At 42.9% G+C, this 21,310-nt stretch overlaps 1 protein-coding gene across 1 annotated transcript in view; it reads right to left on the bottom strand.

Moving 5' to 3' along the window:
- Positions 1–204: 204 nt before the first annotated feature.
- The window catches only part of LOC107208993 (glypican-5-like), a 332,448-nt gene continuing 311,342 nt past the window's right edge, over positions 205–21,310 (bottom strand). The window contains exon 9 of the mRNA XM_015638215.1: positions 205–3,883. Coding sequence (XP_015493701.1) covers positions 3,681–3,883 — 203 coding nt within the window. The 3' untranslated portion in view covers positions 205–3,680. The remainder of the gene's footprint in view (positions 3,884–21,310) is intronic.

Consider the following 21,310-nt stretch of genomic DNA (forward strand, 5'->3'; position numbering starts at 1 on the left):
TGGCACCCTGCAGCCACCCACGCCTGTGCCCACCCACACTCATCCTCCCCATGTGCTTTCACAGCCAGGAAGGGCACTGGAAACCCACAGACCTGAGCCTCTTACAGGAACACAGAGCCTGAAGAGCAGTGAAACACTAAGAACTGACACTGTGCCCATGGCAGCTTTGGCTGATTTGGTAAAAAGCCTGCATCACTCCCAACAGAAAATTGTACATTGATTTTACTCACAAATGTATGACAGCAGTTACTTTCCAACGCTGGCATTCACAAATGTGGGCACAGCAAAATATTCAAAGAAAGTCATAGCAAAACAATAAACAATCAGAAAGCAGTGGCTAAATACAATTCATAACTGTTAGGCAAGGCTACAGCAATGTTCTTAGACTGGTACCTTATTTTACACTGAGATTACATATACAAGTTCAAAAGTATTTTGAATTTAGACCTTTGTAATTACATCATAATTACAGTGTCCTGGGTAACAAACTAAGACTTTGTAAAGCAGGTATCTTATTCATCTGAAAATGAATGCTTCCTTTATCTGACACAGCCAGTTGGTTTTGCTTATGCTGGTATAGATGGTTTGTTGGATGGAAAACATTCTTTTTAAAATATGTAAATGCAACTTATCTTGAGGGAAAAAAAAAAAAAATCATAAACCACTAGTAAAAAGAAACTGCACTGCCCTTTAAAATGGCACCATTTCTGATGCTCACTGTGAACATATTTCATGCTGGTTTGACCAGTACTCTTCTTACAGTGTAGAAGTGTTTTTGCATGAAATGTATTAAGTGATGTAGAGCCCTCTTCCCTCATTCTGCATCAAGTTGTGCCTAAAAAAATATTGTTTGAGTCCAAGGAAATGAGTTGATTCTATCTCACCCCATGAGTTGAACTTGTTGTGTTTTGTTATAGAAACTTTTAAAGGGTTGCCATGTTTAGCTTGAGAGATGAATACAAATATTTGCCAACCAATCCCCAAATCCAAACCCTTGATTTTCCAGAGGTTTCTGTTTAGCCAAATGATGACATTTAGCAGCAACAAATAACCCCCTGGGTGAATTATCACATGCTTGCTCCTGGGGGCCTTCTGCTGGCGAGATCGCCGCTGAAACCTTTTCCAGAACAGACCTCAGACACACACCTGGCTCTGGCTGTTTGAGTTCCCTCTCTGCAGGTGAGGAACACCTGGGAACTCCAAACTGCACAGCTGACATCTGCCAGGATTGGAGTCCAGCCCTGAAACTCCTATCCATAGGAATTCTGACTGACACTTTCAGGGCCTGAAGGATGACTGAGCACTGTCAGCGTGAGGACACCAAATCAGGCTGGAATTGCTGCAGTGAGGCCACAGTGCTTGGTGTGAGCTGGGGGCAGGTGCTGAGTGTGAGCAGCCAGGTACATCTCTGTGTGCACACAGCTCCTGTCTGACTCAACATCACAGTGAGTGCAGGATTCTGCCAGGCATTACAGAGTCCTTCCACTGCACAAACGATGGGACCTGCACGCCTCTGCAGGTAAAACAGCACTTTTCCAAAGGGCACCAGAAATGAATACAGGAAACAGCATTTTTAATTAAAGTTCCATAGATTGGTGCAGCTCACAAACCCTGGAAAACACAGGACAGCCATTTCAATACTTTTGGGAAAACTGATTTTCACTGACTGGACTGGGAAGCACTCCTTAGTGATATTAATATCCTTACTGTTGTGAAAAAATCAGAGTTAAAATATAAAATACTTAATGTAAATATCTTCTCCATTTTACCTCCATAACACTAAAATCAAATTATCTTTTAGAAAATTTAGCTGCTGCCACTTCAGAGACGCTGCCTTTGCAGCTGGGCGCATCCATGGCTCTGATCATACCTTTATGTCATAAATATGATCTCGGAACCAAAACTGGAGATGAAACTCAAGCCCCACGTTTGCAAACATAATTAGACATGTTCACTGATACTGTCTGGAAATGTGTGAGCGTAGTGAGCTTTGCTGACTTACTGTGTGCTTGTTCTGTACTATTGTCACCTCCTGCGTGGTGACACCCAGCAGTAATCCTGGCCCATGGCACCTTCTTTGAGTCAGGCTTCTGGAATCAAAGGTGCCAATAAAATGCCTGAAGCTGGTTAGTGAGATCCAGGGCTCCTCTTTTGAGTAATCTCAGTGACTGGGTAACGCCAACTATCAAAGAGATGCCTTACAAAAAGCCAAAGGCAAGTGTTTTACATTAAATCTTACAAAACTGTACATAAGAATAGTCTACAACATGAAAATGGCCATTAAACGTTGTAACAGTTATGTAATAATTCTAATGTTTCATATATTTATCATATTAATCACTGTATTAATACAGTTGTGTTTGTATACATATATTCAATGGCACTGTAAACAGTTGTTGGAAAACACACATCAACTCTTAACCCATTAGAAGTTATTCTAGTACTTTTTCATCCAAAAAGTTAAAATGCATCAATGTATCATTGACTTAAAAAAAATAGCCTTGTAATATAATGCACATTTGACATTTTCTAGGGTAGCAATCAAGATGAAGCATAACAGAGAATGTTCTAGATTTCAGAATGTTTTACATTTACACCTAATGTGATACAAAAATTTTAAACAGTAAATGTAATTAAATAATACACAGTTTATGAAACAGTTGATTTCAGAGATCCATAATACACAAAATCTAGTTAGTGTCTAATGGGAGTTCCCAATAATTTATATCTCTGGGATCTTTATGGAAAACTTAAGTTGGTTTCTATGTAACATCTCATAGGCAAAGTAAGTTTGAACTGAATTTTTTTTTTTTTTTCCTTTTCTGTACAGAGCTGCATTCAAGTGGATAAAACATTTTTATGTTTATTTATGTTTCCCTTTGCTGGACATTCATCCAATAAGCCTTGAGCATATGCTTAAGCATCTGGTAATGACATTTTGTGGGGCAGGGAAACTCACTATCTATGTCCCTCAGTAAACAAAGTGGTTCTATTTTTTCCACAGTTAAGGCAACTATACTGATATATTAGACACACCATATGTTTTTATGTCGCTTCCTACAATCTAAACAGTAAGAGTGAACAGAAGTTTCAAACATGCTTTGATCTTCTTGACCATTCAGGAATTTCACCAAGCTGGTAGAGAGCTCTTCACCGTACAGAGAGCAACCTGCTACCGGGGCTGGCACTCGTTGATCTTTAAGGTCCATCCCAGCCCCATAACACTCTGGGATTCTATGAACTGTAGCACAGCTTGTTAGCTGTTCACTAAAAAAACAAAGTTTGGATTGCCTTGAATTTGAAGACTGACCACTCATATAACTTACCAGAAAAATTAAACAAAAACCAGCCAGTCAGAGTCTAGTGAAAGAAATCGATAAAAACAGTAACGCACACGTACACAATTTCTGTGTTTGCAGTTATTTCTACCCCATAACTTAAGCTACTCAGACCCTTGTGATCATCCTCGCTGTACCTTGGGTGGGCTTTGCCAAAGGCTATCTTCAGACATTTTAAGTGATGACACTTGGTATCTGCCAACTCCAGCATTTCACTTCTTATTTATCCTAACAAATCACATCAACTAGAGAGCCATTTCCATTTGTTTCCCGCCGGGTAAGGCTGCAGGTATCAATGACAGTGAACAGGAGCACTAGCACAGCATCTGCAGGGCAATGCAGCTACAGGGGACAGAGCCACAGAGCTGCCAGTGCTGCCAGAACAGCGAGGGAGGGACTCAGGGCTGGGCTGCTCCCATTTCCAGTTACACTGTGTTTGGAAGATGACTTGACAATGCTTGTGGTGGTTGTGGTGTCAATCTTTTTCACGGTTGGTTTTAGTTCGTTTCTGTTTTCTGGATGGGTTTTCTTGTCCTTGAGTACATCTGAAAACATGAAATTAAACATGAGATTAATCACATATCTTTTAAATAGTGCTTGAACATATTTTAAATATTGCTGGAACATGTTGTACACTCACTCTGAGTAATTGAAACATGGATGGGCACTGATGGGGCACTTGCACTCATTTTAGTTGGGCTCAGTGTGGCTGCTCTGTCCTCAGCACCCCCTGTTCTGCTCAACAAGTCTTCTCTGCCTGCCTGGCTCTCCTTGGCTGCTCACAGACACAGCCTGAGCAGAATAATAGGTATTCTGCATTGCAGTGCCTGGGTTCAGAACCTGATCTTCTCTCACAGAAAGTACCTTGAGTTTCACCTGGGCTGGGAACCAGCTCATGCTTTAAAATGTGGTGCTAAGATTGAGTGGTTTTGTAACACATCACACTGAAACACCCTCCAGGCTGCTGGGCTGCTGCTGGAGATTGGATATTGACTTAACAGAATCCCAGAACGGTTTGGGTTGGAAGGGATCTTAAAGATCACTTTGTTCCACCCCCCTGCCATGGCCAGGGACATCTTCCACTGTCCCAGGTTGTTCCAAGCTCCATCCAGCCTGGCCTGGGACATTTCCAGGGATGGGGCATCCACAGCTTCTCTGGGCAACCTGTCCCAGGGCCTCTCCACCCTCTGAGTACAGAACTTTTTTCTAGTATTTAACCTAAATCTCTCCTCATTTAAAATCACTAGCCCTCATCCTTTTCACTGTCTTCCTGTGTAAAGGGTCACTCTCCCCATTTTTTTGTAAGTCTCATTAAGCACTGGAAGGCTTCTCCTTCCAGATGCATTTTGAGGCAATTCCATGTATTTTTATATAAAGAATTGGATTCAGAAGAAAGTAGGAGTAGCCCTTTATTGCAAAAACATGGATTTTTTTTGAAGGGAGAAAATAATAAATCTTCAGTTATGTAGACATTTCCAAGCTATTTGCAAATATTACTGAGACCATATTGTCCTTAAACCCTCTCACTGGCATTGTGGAGAAATAACAAACAAACAAACAAACAAAAGGACTGTTTCATTGGCTGAAGGGATGATGATTTTATAGTCAATCTATAAAAGTATAGCTGAGTGCTCAGAAAGAACAAATGCCTACCTAGAAGAATTTATAATTAACAATAAATGCTCAGGTCCATGTTTAAAGGATTTGTGATACTAATGAATGCAGTGCACATACAAAAGAAAGCAAAAGGCATGGATTTGTAATGCAGATGAAACAGCAGTCCAATCTTAAAATGAAAACTCTGAATCACAGAAGCAAGTTCCTGGCAGAAACTGGAAAGATGGAAAGTATTCCAGAAATGTAAATGCAATCTGAGATCATTGTCTGCATGTCAGTAGTTCTGAACAACCATCAATAAATTCACTTGATACTAAAAATGAGCTATTGTATTGGGAAAGCACACATTGTTCTTTTGCCAGAATAAACTGCAGAAGAAATGCAATGAATTCCTCCATTTTACCATAATATCAACATTAATCCCAGAGGAATGTGTGATTCCTACACCTGACTCAAGAGGGACTGCAGTGAGGGGACAGCAGCTGGCAAGGAACACTTTGGGAAAAGGGAATTCTGACATTTGCTCAAAATTCCTTATGGCAAAGCGCAGGCAGAGTTTCTCTGGGATTCCAACTTGCAGTGGAGCTCACAGAAAGGAGGGGGAGAAAAAGCATGCTCAAATTGTTTAGAAAATATCAGTATTCTGAGGACATTTAAAGAAAAATGGACAACCTTCAGACTGTCATTAAAGTAAATTAAGAATAAATCATGGAAATAGGTGTGTTCTGACACTGCCTGGAGTCCTTTCCATCACTGTCACTCTCCTTTGCAACTGCTGTAAAGGCACTATTTCTCTGCTGCCTCTTATATCATCCCAGCCTGCTGACTTCAGCTCTCTAGGGCCAGCTGATTAAATTAAGCCCTCACTCAGGTAAATCTATTCCCCTCTTTCAGCTGGCTATGTCCAGCATTGTAACTTGATTGGCGTCTATAAATCGGCCAGACTGAAATGTATTAATTCGTTTATTTCCTTACTATTGACTTGAACAGAAATCTAAGGTAAGATTTAATGCTATCAGAGAGAATGTTGGTTTTTAAAAGCTTTCCTCTCAGTGACTGCTTAATGCACTACATAACAAGCGTTAAATAATACATTAGAAACTTCTGCCTTCATCCTTTCCAGGGGAAGGACTCCATTCTGAATTCTCTTTCTGTCTTCACAGCAGAGGATCTTCCCATGCTATTTGTGGCCAGTTCTAATTTGGGATCTAATTGTGCAAAATTGGCATTTTATTTAAAATGCTCTGTTTTCTCCTTTCTTAAAAATAAATAAAAATAGCTTAACTTTCAATTCAGTTCAAAATATTTTTCAATCCTCTATTTGGTTTCTAAGGCACAAATTTCAACAGTATAAAGATTTCCCGTTTTATTCCAGTTTCCTTAGAGTTCCTGTTGCTTACTCACTCCACGATTTTGGCTGAGAGACTCTGATTTAAATGAGTTTTCCCTCTTAAATCTTTTTCTCTGAGTCAGAGATGGTTATGTTCAGTCTACTGCTGACATTCAAAAGGCAAAAAAATACTGATCATGCTAGGAAAGAAAAAAGTGTTAGTGTGAAGACTAGCACAGAAATGGAACTTCAGTCTCAACACAGCAAACCCCAGATGTTCAGCGCCCATGAATCCGGAGTATGACTTCACAAAAGCAGCCCACCAAACCCCACAGCTGTGCTTTGTTCTCCTGTTTACCTTCTGTGTTTTAAAGGCTTTATGGTTGCCCATTAGAAGCTTTTTCCATCGCTAGAAACTTCCATCCACCATCAGTCCCTCTCTCCTTTCCAGAAGTGAGGTGGTTAAACTCTCTGAAGGTTCAGCTCAGCCTGTCATTGGGCTGGCCTTTGGACACTGGCACATGAATATTGCTCTGTGCTGTTCATCTACCACTGCCCCACGGTGGTGGTACCGCCGCTGCAGGGGCGGCTGTGCTGTTCCCTCATCCTTCTCTCGGTGAGAATATTCAAATCCTGCCAGCAAGGGAGCTTAGGGAAGGCAGCTGACTGCCAAGGCAGCCTTTCTGAGCAGCCTTTCAGGACTCCTGCCGAGGACAGGGTCTGCTGGGGTCACTGAAGATGGCTCACGGTTCCTCCAGACCCCGTGATTACAGCTCAGGGATTGAGTCCACTTCCTTAGCTGAACTCTCATCTGTGTTAACTGCTGCTAAATTCACATCTTGACAGTATAAACAAAACACAGAATGAAAATGACTTGACCTCACTGTTTAGAGTGTTCAGGATTATCTTCACCTCCGAGATGTAACCGCAGATTGCTGCCCAGAAACGCACGTGCTGCTCCGACAGCACCGAGCTACTCATAAATACCTCTATGGATCAATACTATTCCTCAGAGAGACCTGCTTAGGATGGCAGGAGAACCAAAAATGTCACTGACATCTAATTTAGGAACAGGAAACCTCCCTATAGCGAGGGCTAATTATGCCTTTCAAACGCATTCAGAGAGTCACATGTTAAATACACTGAATTGGAGGCAGTAAAGATTCTGGGGCAAAACATTGCTGTGTTTTAAGTTTTTTTAGGTTATTACCAGCTTATCAGACAGAAGTTCAAGTCATATTGGCACCCAAGATGGCAGTTCCCCCTTCCTGGGCCAAATGATTTGCAGTTTGCTACTGCCAGGGATTATTAAAGATGTAACTGTTTATTGGTGTTCTTGCATGCTATTGCTCTCTAGTGAGCGGTATCAGCAGGGGCTGCTTTAATCTGTTTCCTACTGTCCTGCCAAGGGATGAACAAGTTCAGCTACTTAACAGAAACCTCCTTCCATTTTTGTCTTTCTCTTGATCTGATTTGTGCTCAGTCCTTTCTGTGTGATGGTAAAGGAGTGGATCTCTGCTCGTCAGGCACTGCACTCGTGACTGCCCAACAGCCTTTGTGCCTCTAAGGCTGCAGATCCTCTCACCAGACAGGGGTACAGCCCCTGGGAGGGGAGGCTGAATAAAAACAAACCAGAGAGATTTGCCAGAGCAGTCCTGTAAATGTTAATTACAGCAGCCTGGTTTCTAATGGAGCTGGGCACTGGCAGCAGAGGATCCGTGCTCATCAATCCACCGTGCCCATAACGTGCGGATTCTGGACACGGTTCCATGCTTTAACCAGGAGCTGCTAGAGAGAACTTTCAACCCAGCTATTTGGGGAGACAAAAGAAGCAGAGATTGTTTATTTCTGCTTTCCCCACGTTAATTATATCAAGTCAGACCTGTCCATTTCTTTATAGACTTTCATGCAAACACTGTGCTTTGAAAAGACAGACTGTCAGCATCTACGATAGCAAATTAATGCCTGGGTCTTGAATGCCTCATCATGGCTGTAATGACACTCATAATGCAGGGCTGAAGTGAACTGGTCAGCACCTGCAGTTACTCTCCATGTTGGAGCTCAGTTGCTTGATAAATTTCCCTTCGATCACAGGCTTGGGTTTGGCTGACAGCTTCATAAGAAAATTAAAGCTAGGTGCAACTTGGTGGAACAGGCTCTTAAATTACAGTAGATGCTGCAGTGTTATTACTAGCTTTTTATCACTTTGGGTAGCAAAAGCTGAAATTACTTTTACATATTCAAAGGAAGAAGCTCTGAAATTGCAAAACAATGCTGTCGCCATAAAATGTACCAGCAATTTCCAAATAATCCATTATCCTGACATTAAGACCTGCACTAATTATTTCTAGTAACAGCTGCAGCAGACAAATGGAAAGAGGAATGCTGTGGAAATGGGAATGTGAGAACTCCTAAAGTATTCTAACTCATGATGCAATTCTCCAAATTCTGGAGTCTGTTATTCTGGAGTCATCTGTATACTACCAGTCAGTAAAAGGTGGGTGTAATGCATGCTTTGTGGAGCCAGAAGAAGTGAGCAATGAACAGCTCTGTATGTACTGTTCTACCATTTTCTATTTCAGCCTGAGAACGTGCTGTCCAGAGAAGCCTTTTCCCCACACACCTTTTTATGGAAACCCGGTTTTGGGAGGAAAAAAAATTAATTCTTTAATTAGAAAAAGAAAGAACTCCAGGAGTTTCAAGTGCACAGAGCACTCTCCCCACTGAACTCCTGAGTGGCATTGAGTTCAGGCCAGCCTTTCCAGGTGACCTGTGGGACAAGATTATGGGGGTAAACTGATGTGTCCCAGTTTGATTCTGACATCTTTCCATTTCTCTTCTTAAGAAGTTTCTCTTTTTTTTTTTTTAAAGAATGAGTGGGGGGATAATAATGAACTGGGACCAGGATTATCTATGTACAGGTTTTAATTCTATATTAAGCTCTGTGTGATCTTTGGCAGATTGCCATTCCCTGTGGACCAGTGAGAGAACTACTTTATTTCCTGAACATTTTATGCATTCTGGATGCAAATTCTTCCGTCTGAGAGCCATGTCTACCCACCTAAAGAAATAACATTGGCTGGAGCCTTCAGGAACTAACTCCAATGCAATAAAGGAAAGTCAAGAACAACCATGAGACACTCTGAGATGTCAGGTGCCTAGAAGCCACGCTTACATGAAATGGGTGGTTCCTTTTCCTAAGCAATCTCAGTCCATACACATCTGAGTGCAATATATACCTGTGTGGAGAGAACAGGACATGATCTCAGCTGTCCTGCTCTAAGGAAACCTGTCACTGTATGTGCTTGGCTTTTGCTATACAGTGGCCATAGCAAACCCAGCAGGAGCCACAATATAACTGTATTAGTTCTGGATTTAGAAGTAAACCCACATGTAGAACTGCCTCAGCTCCTGCCATGGTAAATGTCAAGCAAGAACAATCCATCTTTTCCTTGGGAAGAAATAATTGAACCTAACAGACTTCTTGTGATTCAGCAGTACTTCCATTAATCAATCAGTCATATGCAAGAAAAGGTTTTGTCATTTTGTTTATATTAAGATGGGACTTATTCAAATGCAGACAAGCTAAAAGTATAAGCTTAAAACATGCCAAACATCTTTTACATTTCCTGGAAACATCTGTTTTTAGTCTAGTCCTAGGCACGTGTTTGTGGTTGCATGTTTATGCTTGTTTAGTTTGCCAGATACCCTGTACGTAGTGCAGCACAGCTGACACGATATCCTGAAACACAGCATGGAAGTATCTGTAAAACATGATGTTCCCAGTAAATCTGTGGAACATTTGTTGTTACCTTCTTGTAATAAAAGAAACAACTCAAAAGCCCTTTGACAGCCTTCTGCCTTCACTGTATGGTGCAATTAATTAGCTAAGTTTGGAAATTGTGTACATGCCTCACTGGTAATATCAGGAAGACTGAGAGCGATCCTGATTCCGCATGCCTCACATGCTCCAAACTCCTATTAAACTTAATGGGAGTTTGGGGGGATGAGAGGAATGCAGGGCTGACCTTTATGGTTAAAGATGAATGTGAGCTCCAGACTTCAAAGATTAGGTGCCCCTGCCAGTCTGGAGTGTGCAAGTGATCAGCACGCCAAGTGCTGAAGGCATCTGCTAAATATCACGCCACAGCTCAAAGCTGTAATTAAGAAAAATATAAACTGGCTCGAGGAAGAAAAATATTAGTAATAATTGAAAATGCTTTGGCTGTTGCTTTTGTCCTGATGATCTCATTAGTTTTGGTTACAGAAACAGTTCTCACGCTGGCTGACGTGGGGCATGCTTTGTTTGTGCTCTCCTTCTACCCACATCTTTCCGAGTTAACTTTTATTGCTCAATACAAAGGTCAAATCGAAGGCTTAATTAAATTGTATGTGGGGAAACTATAAACTTATTTTGGAAGGGAGTACAAAAATATTTAAAGCCATCCCAACTCCTCTCCCCCAGACACGCCTTAATTTCTCAGGAAGAAAAGGAACACGTGTTATTGACACTCTTTCCCTTAGGGAGAAACTGCACCTTTTCTGCCTTCAGAATTTATATGTCACGAATATCCAACCTTTTCATAACCTGCTAATTGTACTTGCAATTGGAATCTGTAATGAGGATTTTAATTTAGCTCTGCTGCTCTAAACACAGAGAAGTCCATTTTGTAAAAGGCCTGGATATGATCTTATACTTCAGCAGTGTAAGTTCAACTTACAACCAGGATTAGAAGATCCCTTAAACTCTGCTTAACTTCAAGCAGAACTTGGAGCAAGCACCAAGAGAAATACTGTTACCCACCTGCTTAAGTTAGGCACATGTCTCTCAGCCCTCAGATCTAGAACTGAAAAGTAGTTCTGAAAACACTTGCAGGTCTACCTAAGCAGCATTTACATTTTCTTCATGCTATGAGAAGACAACCACACAGATTGAGAGTAAGGCCAGGACTGAGTAGGCTACAACCTGTGTTCAGCAAGACCAGTCCCAAGGAAGTTCAGGCTCCCTTGTGCCAGTCTGCCTGAGCACCAGTGAGATTCTCAACACTCCCTGACAGTCAGCTGTTGCCCAGCCCTAGGGGCAGAAGGATTCTCTAGATGCTTCTCCATCTCCAAAAGCCCTCCATTGTTTGTGTTCGTGCAGCTGGCTGCACACACGAGCCCTGGGAGCTGTGCTGGAGGTGGAGGATGCTCTGCAGGTCAGCTCTCAGGCCTGTGGGGTCCTCCTGAATAGCAAGAGAGCAGAGAGGAATCTGCCAGCTGGTGCAGCAGTTACAGATGGTACAGAAGGGACAGAAGGTACCAGGGCTCAGCCCCTTCCTGGGACTCATTTACAAGGGGTGCTTGCAAGGGTCTCTCGTGCCCTGTCCAGTCAGAGGAGCTTTGCAGGGAGGGAGGGGCACCTCAGCCTGAAGGCTCTGCTTGGACTACCTGGCTGTACCCTGGAAGCAAGCTGGCCCTAAATTCACTGGAAAGAACATTAATAATTCGTTAATCAATTAACAAGCAGGGTGTCAGCCAAAAGAGAAGTGACAATAGAAAGTGCTCTGTGCCACTGCAGGAGATGTGCTCGTGCCTCCCCAAGGAGATGGCAGCGAGGGCCAGGAGCATGGACAGCTCTCTGCTCAGGAAGCCATCCTCTCACATTTCAGCACAAGCACATCTCATGTCTGCAAGGAGAGAGCAGCAGAAAATCAGCCACTGCAGAACTCCCCTCCCACCAAAAGGTTGGGACTCAGGGCAGAGCTGTTTTTAGCTCAGCAGTCTTTAAAAAGAGGCAGGGAGAATTCAACACAGGCACTGCAGGCAGCTGGGCCAAACCCAGAGTGAACAACCACAACTCACATCGACTTCTAGCATGGCAGCCACAGGAAAACAATCATAAGCATCTCACAAAGATATCTGAAAGGGTCTCTTCACCCTGCAAGCAGGCTGTCCTCATCATTCCTCATTCTTTAAAAGCCAGTCAAATTCCTCCAGTTATTCCCATTGCTCCCTTAGAAACTTGGACAGATACAATTCCTGCTTTAAGATTCTGAAGTCATCAGATCTCAATGGCAACAGGGAAGGTTTAAAATGCTGCCTGTATTTCTGTCATTTCTTGAGCAGCCATAAACCTTATACTAAAAATCTCTTAAGAGGTTCAAATAGTAAATAATAATAATAATAATAATAATAATAATAATAATAATAATAATAATAATAATAGATGTTTCATTCTAGAATAAACACTGAAATCACTTCAATCTACATAGCATCTGATTGCTTTTAATCTAGATGATAAAAAGGATTAGTTGTAATGCCAAACTATTTTTCCAGTCCTTATATAAATCAGGAGCAATTTTTTATTTTTTTTACTGAATCTTTCCAGTATTTAATTTCACTGAGAACTGAAATCAAAAGAAACTGTGTCAAGATATTATCCTGGATTAATCATTTTTGCCTGAACATCACGAGTAGTGCAGAAAAACATTGTGGCATTAGGTTTGCTTCAGCTCTGGTATGGGAAGCTTAAATTAGTCTTTTCTCCTGCTCTAGTCTGGCAACTCTTGAGCACTGCACATCCTCTATTTCACATTGCTGGTTTATCCAGGCAGCCAGAGCCCAGCTCCATCACAGCTGACACTTATTGACAGGGAGGATGACTACAGCCATCACTCTGCTGAGGAGCTGCAGCAGCAAGAACATGTTTCATGTGAAAATACCAAAGGGCTTAAAAGCATTATCTTATTAGTAGCATGCAGTGAAACTGATGAACCCTTATCACAGTCAGCAGGATGATGAATACCCAAATCAACACAAATTGGAAAGGAGATATACAACTAGGGTAAAAAAGAAACTTTTCTAATAGAAAGTCTTACAAAAAGAAGCCCCATCCATTAGGGTATGTATAAGGCTATGTTCTGTCAGTGTTCAGGCTGGGGGCCAAATTAAAGGAAGGAAATTCTTGTTTGGAGCTGGCAACAATCCCTTTCCCTGCTCTGTTTCTGTAAGGATGTGAACTGCTCCCTCCAATTTTCATGGAGTCACCTACAGCAAAAGCAGCAGACTGAGTTGAACAAGTCTGCCCACATTGGTATGTAACAGACTGAGGGCTAAATCATCCACTTTTTTGGGTAACAACACTGCTCAACTTCACCTTGGCCAGGACTCTCTTGGCTGGCCAAAAGGGAGAAACAACTGCCATTAGCCCTCATGGGCCAACCCCCTCTTGAGGCATTATCTCCATCATGAGAATGCTAAAAACACCATTTGGAGAGTGATAAACCCTGCACTGGGACCCAAAGGTCTGGCTTCTCTCTACACTGATGTGCTCAAGCTTGACTGCCCAGGTGACCCCAGTGACAGAGCCCAAGGTCCTTCTGCAGGCACCTGTGCAGGATCCAGTGGATCATGCCAAGGGGCTTGGGGTGGGTGGTGGTGAGAAAAGTGCTTGTTTTCAAGGAGGAAGAAGCTGGAGAGCATGCAAGCATCAGGGTGTTGCTGGAAGGGCGTGGAGAGCAGTGGGCACCCCAGATCAGGGAATTCAGTGGGCCTGGAGGAACATGAAGGACAATCTCTGATGCTGCACAGAACTGGCACGAGCATACACAGAGCACAGAGCAGGTGACTGAGCAGGAGCCTTGAGCTCTGTGTGTTTCCAGCCAGCCAAAGAAGCTTTGACAGGCCCTCATTCTGCTCTGAGATGTATCAGTAATATATTTTTTCTTTACTGCCACTTCTTTCTGTCACAGGAGCTCCAACAAAGGGAAAAACCCACTGGAAGTTCATGAGGGCTGACACCGTGTGCTGCGATGGATCTGTTGGCACTGCTGTGGTCTATTATGCAAATACACATCAGTGGACTTTGTACAACATAAATTATGTAAATACCCATTTAGAGACTCTTCAAAATGCAGATTACTTGCCTGATGTTTGGAGACAATAATTAAGATCTCTGATGTGAACCTGTACTTGGGATTGCTGTACAAGTCGGGCCAGCCTGCGGATGTCTAGGCCTAGCAAACCTCATTTCACACGTGGATTCCATCTTAGTAAGAAGAAATATGCAGTCAAAGTTGACTGCGTCATAATCTACTTCAGTCACATATCACTGACACCACAGGTTACAGGAGATCCTTGAATTTACAGCTGCAGAAGGGCTCCATAAGATCCCATCTGGAATTTAGGTATACACCTGTTAATTTAGGATTACCAAAATTCCTTTTTAATTAAGAATTTGAATTTTACTTGAACATCCACATGTCTGCATGGTGGCAGGTGGCTCATCCTCCTCTGGGGACAAGGGTTTCAGTGCTGGCTCTCCAGCCCTGCAGCCTGCTCCTGGCCCTGGCTCAGACCTGAGTCATGACCAGCACAGATAAACTGGACTTTGGGCTGGACCACGAGCTCAGGTCACTGGTTTGACACAGCAGGTAGAGGTCTGCTCCTCAGGGCTCGCATTCAGGAACCAGCTCAACCAGTGTCATGGTTAAATCCCAGCTGAATGCCACACAGCTGCTGGCTCAGCCTCCTGTTCCTATCTTTGAGGGCAGGAGAATCAGAAAAAAACCCCAAAAATCTAAATCTAACAATAACTGTAATGAAAAGGAGAGAGGAATAAACCCAGGAGAAGTCAGTGATGCACTGCACATTTGCTCATCACCTGCTGGCCAAGCCCAGCCTGTCCCTGAGCAGTGACCAAGGCCTCCTGGCCAGCTCCCCCCAGTTTATACACCCAGTTTATACACCCAGTTTATATCCAGTTTTTAGATTTCATGTGCCATGGAATCTCCCTTTGGCCAGCTCAGTCCTGCTCATGCTCCCTCCCAGCTCCCTCTGCACCTCCTCAGTGGCACAGCATGGGAAACAGAGAAGGCCTTGACTCAGGGCAGGCTCTGCTTCACAACTATCAAAACATCAGTGTCTTATCAACGTTATTCTTATCCTGAATTCAAAACACAAGACTGTACTAAGATGAAAATTAACCCTATCCCATCTGAAAACCGGACAAAGAGTCAGATTTTTTCTTTTTCCCAGAGAACATTAAGCATCTTGGATTGGTCTCAGTAGGCCCGTTCCTCTTATCTGATGTATTACAAAAATCTAGGCCAAGTAATATATCCTTTGCTGGAAAAGAAAACATCACAGACTGTCTACTTGGGTAAAGAATTTGGAGAAACTAGGTTTTCAGGAATAGTACACTGAGCATCTGTTGGGCTTCATTAAATTCTTAATTTAACTTGAGTTGAGATCAGTGAAATTAACCTTTATACCTCAACTGTGCTCTTCCTGCTTGAAGCAGCTGTATCAAAGCAGCTTACCAAGGGCATCATTCTGCTTTGTAACTTCAAAGAACATTTATTCAGAAATAGCATGTGAGGATCACATAGCTGGAGCCAGATGATGGAGAAAGCACTGCAAAGAGGTAGCCAGGAAAAATACCTAATTTAAAGATAGATTAGAGATTTGGAACAGAAGTTCATAAAGATTGGTGTGCTACAGAGGTGACAATTTCCCAGACAGGCAGAGACAGTGCAAGGTGAATGGAAGGGTCTTTCTAAGCACTGCTGCTGAGTGGAGTTCCCTGAGCCACGGAGCTCAGAAGAGGATTTGCAACCATTCAGTTTTCTTTACTGGCCTGTGTAGGCTCCTCAGGACATGGACAGTAATTTCTGTGCACCCACAAGGTTGTGATCCTGACTGGGGTATTCATCCACGACTGTAAAATCAAAAATGGGAGGAGATAAACAATGGTAATTGAAGGGCAGCAAAGAATAACAGTGGACATTTTAACATTCAATTAAACCCCAACATTTACTGGTATCCAGAAGAGTTATCAAGTTACCAGCCATCCATAAGGTTGCAATCAAACCCCAAACTAGAAACCCCACAGATTTACAGGCCTCTAGTTATAAAATTTATATTAGAACCATTGAAAATAATTAGAAGAGACAGAACTGATCGTTTCACTGACTCTTCTCCAACTGACCATGTGTGTATCCAAGTCTAGGACATGCACTGAGACATCAATCACTGAGCTGGACACTCAAGCACTACAGGCTCCTGACAGCTCCAAAGCTGAGAACAAGTCAAGGCTGTTGTAACAGGAAAGAGAAATACTCCTGTGATGTGTCACCCAGCCATAAGAACCCCTCAGTTCTGCCATGGCTAATCCAAAAAGCAGAAGATATTGGGAGATGAGACCTTGCAACACTCCGAGCATTTATTTCTAGCTCTGGAGTAGGAGAAGGCAGGAGATGATCTGATCTTGCATTTGTTTCTCTGCAACAAATTGTTGCACCTCACAGAATATCAAAAGGCAGTTTAGTTCTGCCATTGACAGTAAATGAAAAAAATTGCTGTGGAGTGACAGTGATCACGCAACCCTGTGCAACTTTAATGGAATAAATAACATAGTTTCCTTGTAAAATACCAAGCCTTGTTTGTGCAAGGATTACTGCAGTATCACACCTTACGAGCAGAAAAATTCCTTGTACGTGGGATGATGCACAAGCTCTTCCCCATCCCACATTTCCATCAGTTACCATTAAAAATTAGAAGCAAATTGCTTGACTAGTGAGTTACAATCCTTACACCAATGTGAATTTGAAACTGGACTGGGAGAAATGCCTGAAGTTTGCTCTGGACTTTACTCCCACTAGCCTGTTACACAGGGATGCTTTTTTGGTAATAGGTGTTGCTTAAAACTGACATGTCAGAGAGAAATAATTTTACCAAACTGTCTCCAATTAGTGTGGCAAAGCATGGGCAGGCAGAGAAGTGGTGGCCCCACACAGCTCAATCAGGTGTCCCCTGTCCAGCAGACAGGAAAAGGAGAGGCAGAGGATGGTGGGATGGGGCACATGGTGACAAACAGGAGAGCAAAACCTCCAGCTGCGCTGAAAGTGGCACAGATGTGAAGTGCCACAGGAAAGGCCCATCAGCAGTGAAAGGGAAACATGATAAATGGTTCAGGGTGACACAGGACACTACAAAAATGGAGATATTAAATGCCTTCTCTGCCCTGGCTTCACTAACAAGGCCATTGCTCAGGTTCCTGTGGCTCAGTCTGGGGAGTGCAGATTCCCAGGGCAGGGGAAAATCAAATTAGGGTCTGGGTGTTGGCAGTGAGATGAGGACCAGCATTAGGTCTATGGGCCTGTGAAAACCCTCTTGGTGGAGGTTTTAAAACCCAGATGAGGCACACTGGGATGAGTTTGTCAGAGCTGACTCTGGCCTGGGGCACTAATCCATCCTAGAGAAGCTTCTCCATCGCTGTTTTCAATCTTCTGATGATCCATTCATTTTGATGAATCTACTCCATGTAAAAAGCAAATGAAAATTAAGTATTTAATCAGTTTGTGACTATATTTGTAACTATCTATAAAAACCAAGGGTGAACATCTTGTAAAAAGAATATATACACTGGCAGCTATTGCTGATGAAGTGCTATCGATAGGCATTAAAGCTGCAAATGGCAAGGTGTTGGCAAAGTGAGAGGAATTGCTGCAGAAAGTAAAAAGCCAATCTGTATGATGAACAGAGTGTACATAAAGTACAGCAAATTACCAGACACACAGCCATGAGAGTACAGAGGCATGGGAGCTGATTAAGAAGTCCTTGTGAAGAAATGTTGAAGGCTGGCCAGTTCCCCCTGATTCTCTGGCAGGGTGCAGCCGCTCAGCCAGTGAAAAGAGCACTGTCTGTGATGTGAGCGCACGCAGCCGTGGATTACAGGGAGATGATGGATGTGCCATACCACGGCAAATGGCTGCTTGGAACTGCCACCCCCTTTCAGAACAATCCTGCTTTTCAAAGCCTCAGTACCCTTGGCTCAATGCCGAGGAGGGAGACTTGAGAGGCGCAGCTCCAGGATTCCTCTGTGAGGAATACGCGGGGAGGGATGCGCCGTGCCACCGGTGCCCGGGTGGGTGACATTTGGAGGCTCTGCTGCTGGGGCTGTGCTTGCTGAACACCTTCACCTGCACAATTGTAACCTCAGAGGGATGGGCTGGCCCTAACACCTCAAAGGCCAACAGCTGCTGATTTTCTTTAAACCCAGGAGCCTGGTTTTATTTATTTTTTCACTTCCTGGGTTTTCTCAAGACATTCCTTCTTCCTATTTCCTTCTAATTAAATACAACGGAGCCTTGCTCTTTAACCTGCTAACTAGAGAAAAAAACAAATGACTTTCTAGTCATTTCAAGAGCCATAGAATTGTTTAGACTGGAGAAGACCTAACCCAGCACTTCCAAGCACAACACTAAACCCTGTCCCCTAGCACTGGGGCAGGAGCGTGGACTAGGTGACCTTTAACAAAGGTCCCTTCCAACACAAGCTATTCGATGACTTTATGAAAACATGAATTATTTGAGTACTGTTAATAATGACTTGTGCCAAGGAAAAATTAGCTGGACTGAATTTGATGTAACTGAAAGATGAGCTTGGCTTAGAGTCACAAAAGGCCTGATTAAGCTCAGGGCTTGTATTGGAATACTGTTCTCTGCTTTACCAGCTCTCCAGGAAAACTTCAAGGCAGCAAAATCACAAACACAACTAAAAGTCTGGTTAATCTGCCCATTTCAAAATTATCAGTGTTTTAATTCTTCCTTTTCTGAGACAGCCTGCTTTAAATGAAAGCTAAGTAGGCAGAGGTAGCCCAGTAAAAAACTCATTACTGTCTTTTTGCTTACCTATTGGAAAGGGAAGACCCCTCCCAAATTGCAAACGTCACTGCTTTAATTGGGGATTCTGGGTGCAATGGAAATAATAAAACATGCATGAGATTATGATTGCTGAACTTTCATCAACTTACTTCATCTCTCTACAGTCAAAAAAAATCGGAAATAGGCAATTGCAAACACCAGCCAAATGCTATTCCAAGGGCGTGTGTAAGTAATTCGTCTTGTTTTCTGACAAACCGAGTATCTGTAACTCCCATTAAAATCAAGGCCTTGAAATGCATCTCCAGGAAAATCCCCCTGCAGTGCTGTGGCCAGGAGCTCAGCTGAGCAGTTTTCACTGCCATGCCTCACCAAAGCAAAGCAGCAGCTGCTCTGTGCCCAGGAACATTCCCAGGTGTGTTCCTCTGCCTCTCCTGGCCAGCACCAAGGGAACATCACTTGTGCTCCATGCCCAGGAACATTCCCAGGTGTGTTCCCCTGCCTCTCCTGGCGGTCACACACGGCACCAAGGGAGCATCACTTGTGCTCCATGCCCAGGAACATTTCCAGGTGTGTTCCCCTGCCTCTCCTGGCGGTCACACACGGCACCAAGGGAGCATCACTTGTGCTCTGTGCCTGGCCTTTCCCTGGAGAGCCTGTCCTGCCCTCTCCACACCCAGGATGAAGCACAGATTGATGTCAGCACTCGGGACAGGTGTGATTGGCAATGCTTCTGCTCCTCCAGTGTGGAGTGAAGGAGGAAGGGCATTGTGGAAGAGTGTGGGGATGGCATTAGGATGGGAGGAAGGGTACAGCTGTTTTCTGCACCTTCCAGTATCACCTGCGTTGTGATCTAAACCAGCGTGGCAACTCCATTGTGTTTTTAACAACTGCATCTTCCACTTCTTCACATCCTCCTACAGTGAAATCTGTGTTAGAATTGAATCTTGGGGTGCCAAGCCAATCTGTCAGCACTGCTCAGCACTGTGTGTACCAGGAGAGCCAGGTTTGTTCTGAGCCACAAAGGTTGAAACATTTACAGGTATAAAATCCTTTTGACTCAGGTGTTATTGTGCCCTTATGTAGCCTTTGAAATCACTAAATTAACCCCCTGTTTTTTCAGTAGCTCTGAAGCTGTGCTGCAAGTGTATTATGTGACTTCTGAAGGAACTGCCTGCAAAATGTGACAGAAAATGAATGCAACTAAACCCAAACCAACCCCTGCCTCACTCCCAGAAACACCACATCTTTTACATCCTGGAATTCTTCAGTGGTTAAAGTCATACTTCGTTTGAATTTCCACTGTTTAAGTAAAATTTATGATGCAACAGCCAAGTAATTTATATTCTTGTTTGTTATGAGATTTCTAAATTCTGCTTTACTACAGATGTCAGCCACTATACTATATTCTATCATTTGCCAGTGAAAGCTTTTCTTTAGAGTTAAGACATTCAGATGAATCATGTTTTCTTTGCATCTTTTTTAAATAAAAGGTTTCCTTGTCTGTCTCTGTAATTCCCACTCCCCATCCTCCAGTTTCTGTTGCTCTCACTGTACTGACACAGACTGAGATATTTATTCCCTTACTAAACAATGAATAGTACAACATATCAGTGAAAGCCTTTCTGAAATCAATGAGACTTTTTATGGAGTGTGGTTCTACTCATTGTGAGCAGGAGTGTTTCAGTTTGGCCTGAAGAAAGATCCAAGATGACATAAGCTGGAATGAATAGAGTTACTCAGCACCAAAATACATGTGTTAAAGAGACCTGGGCAGATGGAAAACCATTTCAGCAGCTGCCAAGTGTTCTGACCCCCTAAAGCAGGTAACAAGAGACCCTGGCATTTCTTAAATCAAAACATGAATGTCTTGACAGTAATTTCAGAATAATCAATGGAAGAAGTAACTTTTTACATTCCTAAAAAGTCTTTACTTCGAGTCTCAACAGATAGTACAAACAGCAAATACGGCAACACTGCTGTGAAGCTTCATTCCTATTTTTCAGATGAAATAACAGATATGAAGTGGCTAAAATGATCCAGGTGGTGGTCACAGCAGAGACCTGCAATGGCCTTCACAGTCAGCACTGTACTTCCATCCTTCAGGCCAGAAACTGGTGCAGGCAAATGTCATTTCATTCCATTTACCACAAGGTTATTTACTGTACATCTGAATTAAAATCAAACTGTAGGTGATGATACATTGGCTTTCAAGCCTGTAGCTCACATGTAGCTCATGGTTCTTAGCCCACAATATCTGCTGAGGGATTAGATTGTCTTTGTTCTGTTTGTGCAGTCTGATCTAACACCAGGGTCCAGGAAAATCAGGATCGTTCATTTATTGTAATTAGCTAGGGTGTACCTTAACTGTCCTCGCTAAA

Source organism: Parus major, chromosome 9 (assembly GCF_001522545.3).
Source record: "Parus major isolate Abel chromosome 9, Parus_major1.1, whole genome shotgun sequence".
Classification (NCBI taxonomy): domain Eukaryota; kingdom Metazoa; phylum Chordata; class Aves; order Passeriformes; family Paridae; genus Parus; species Parus major.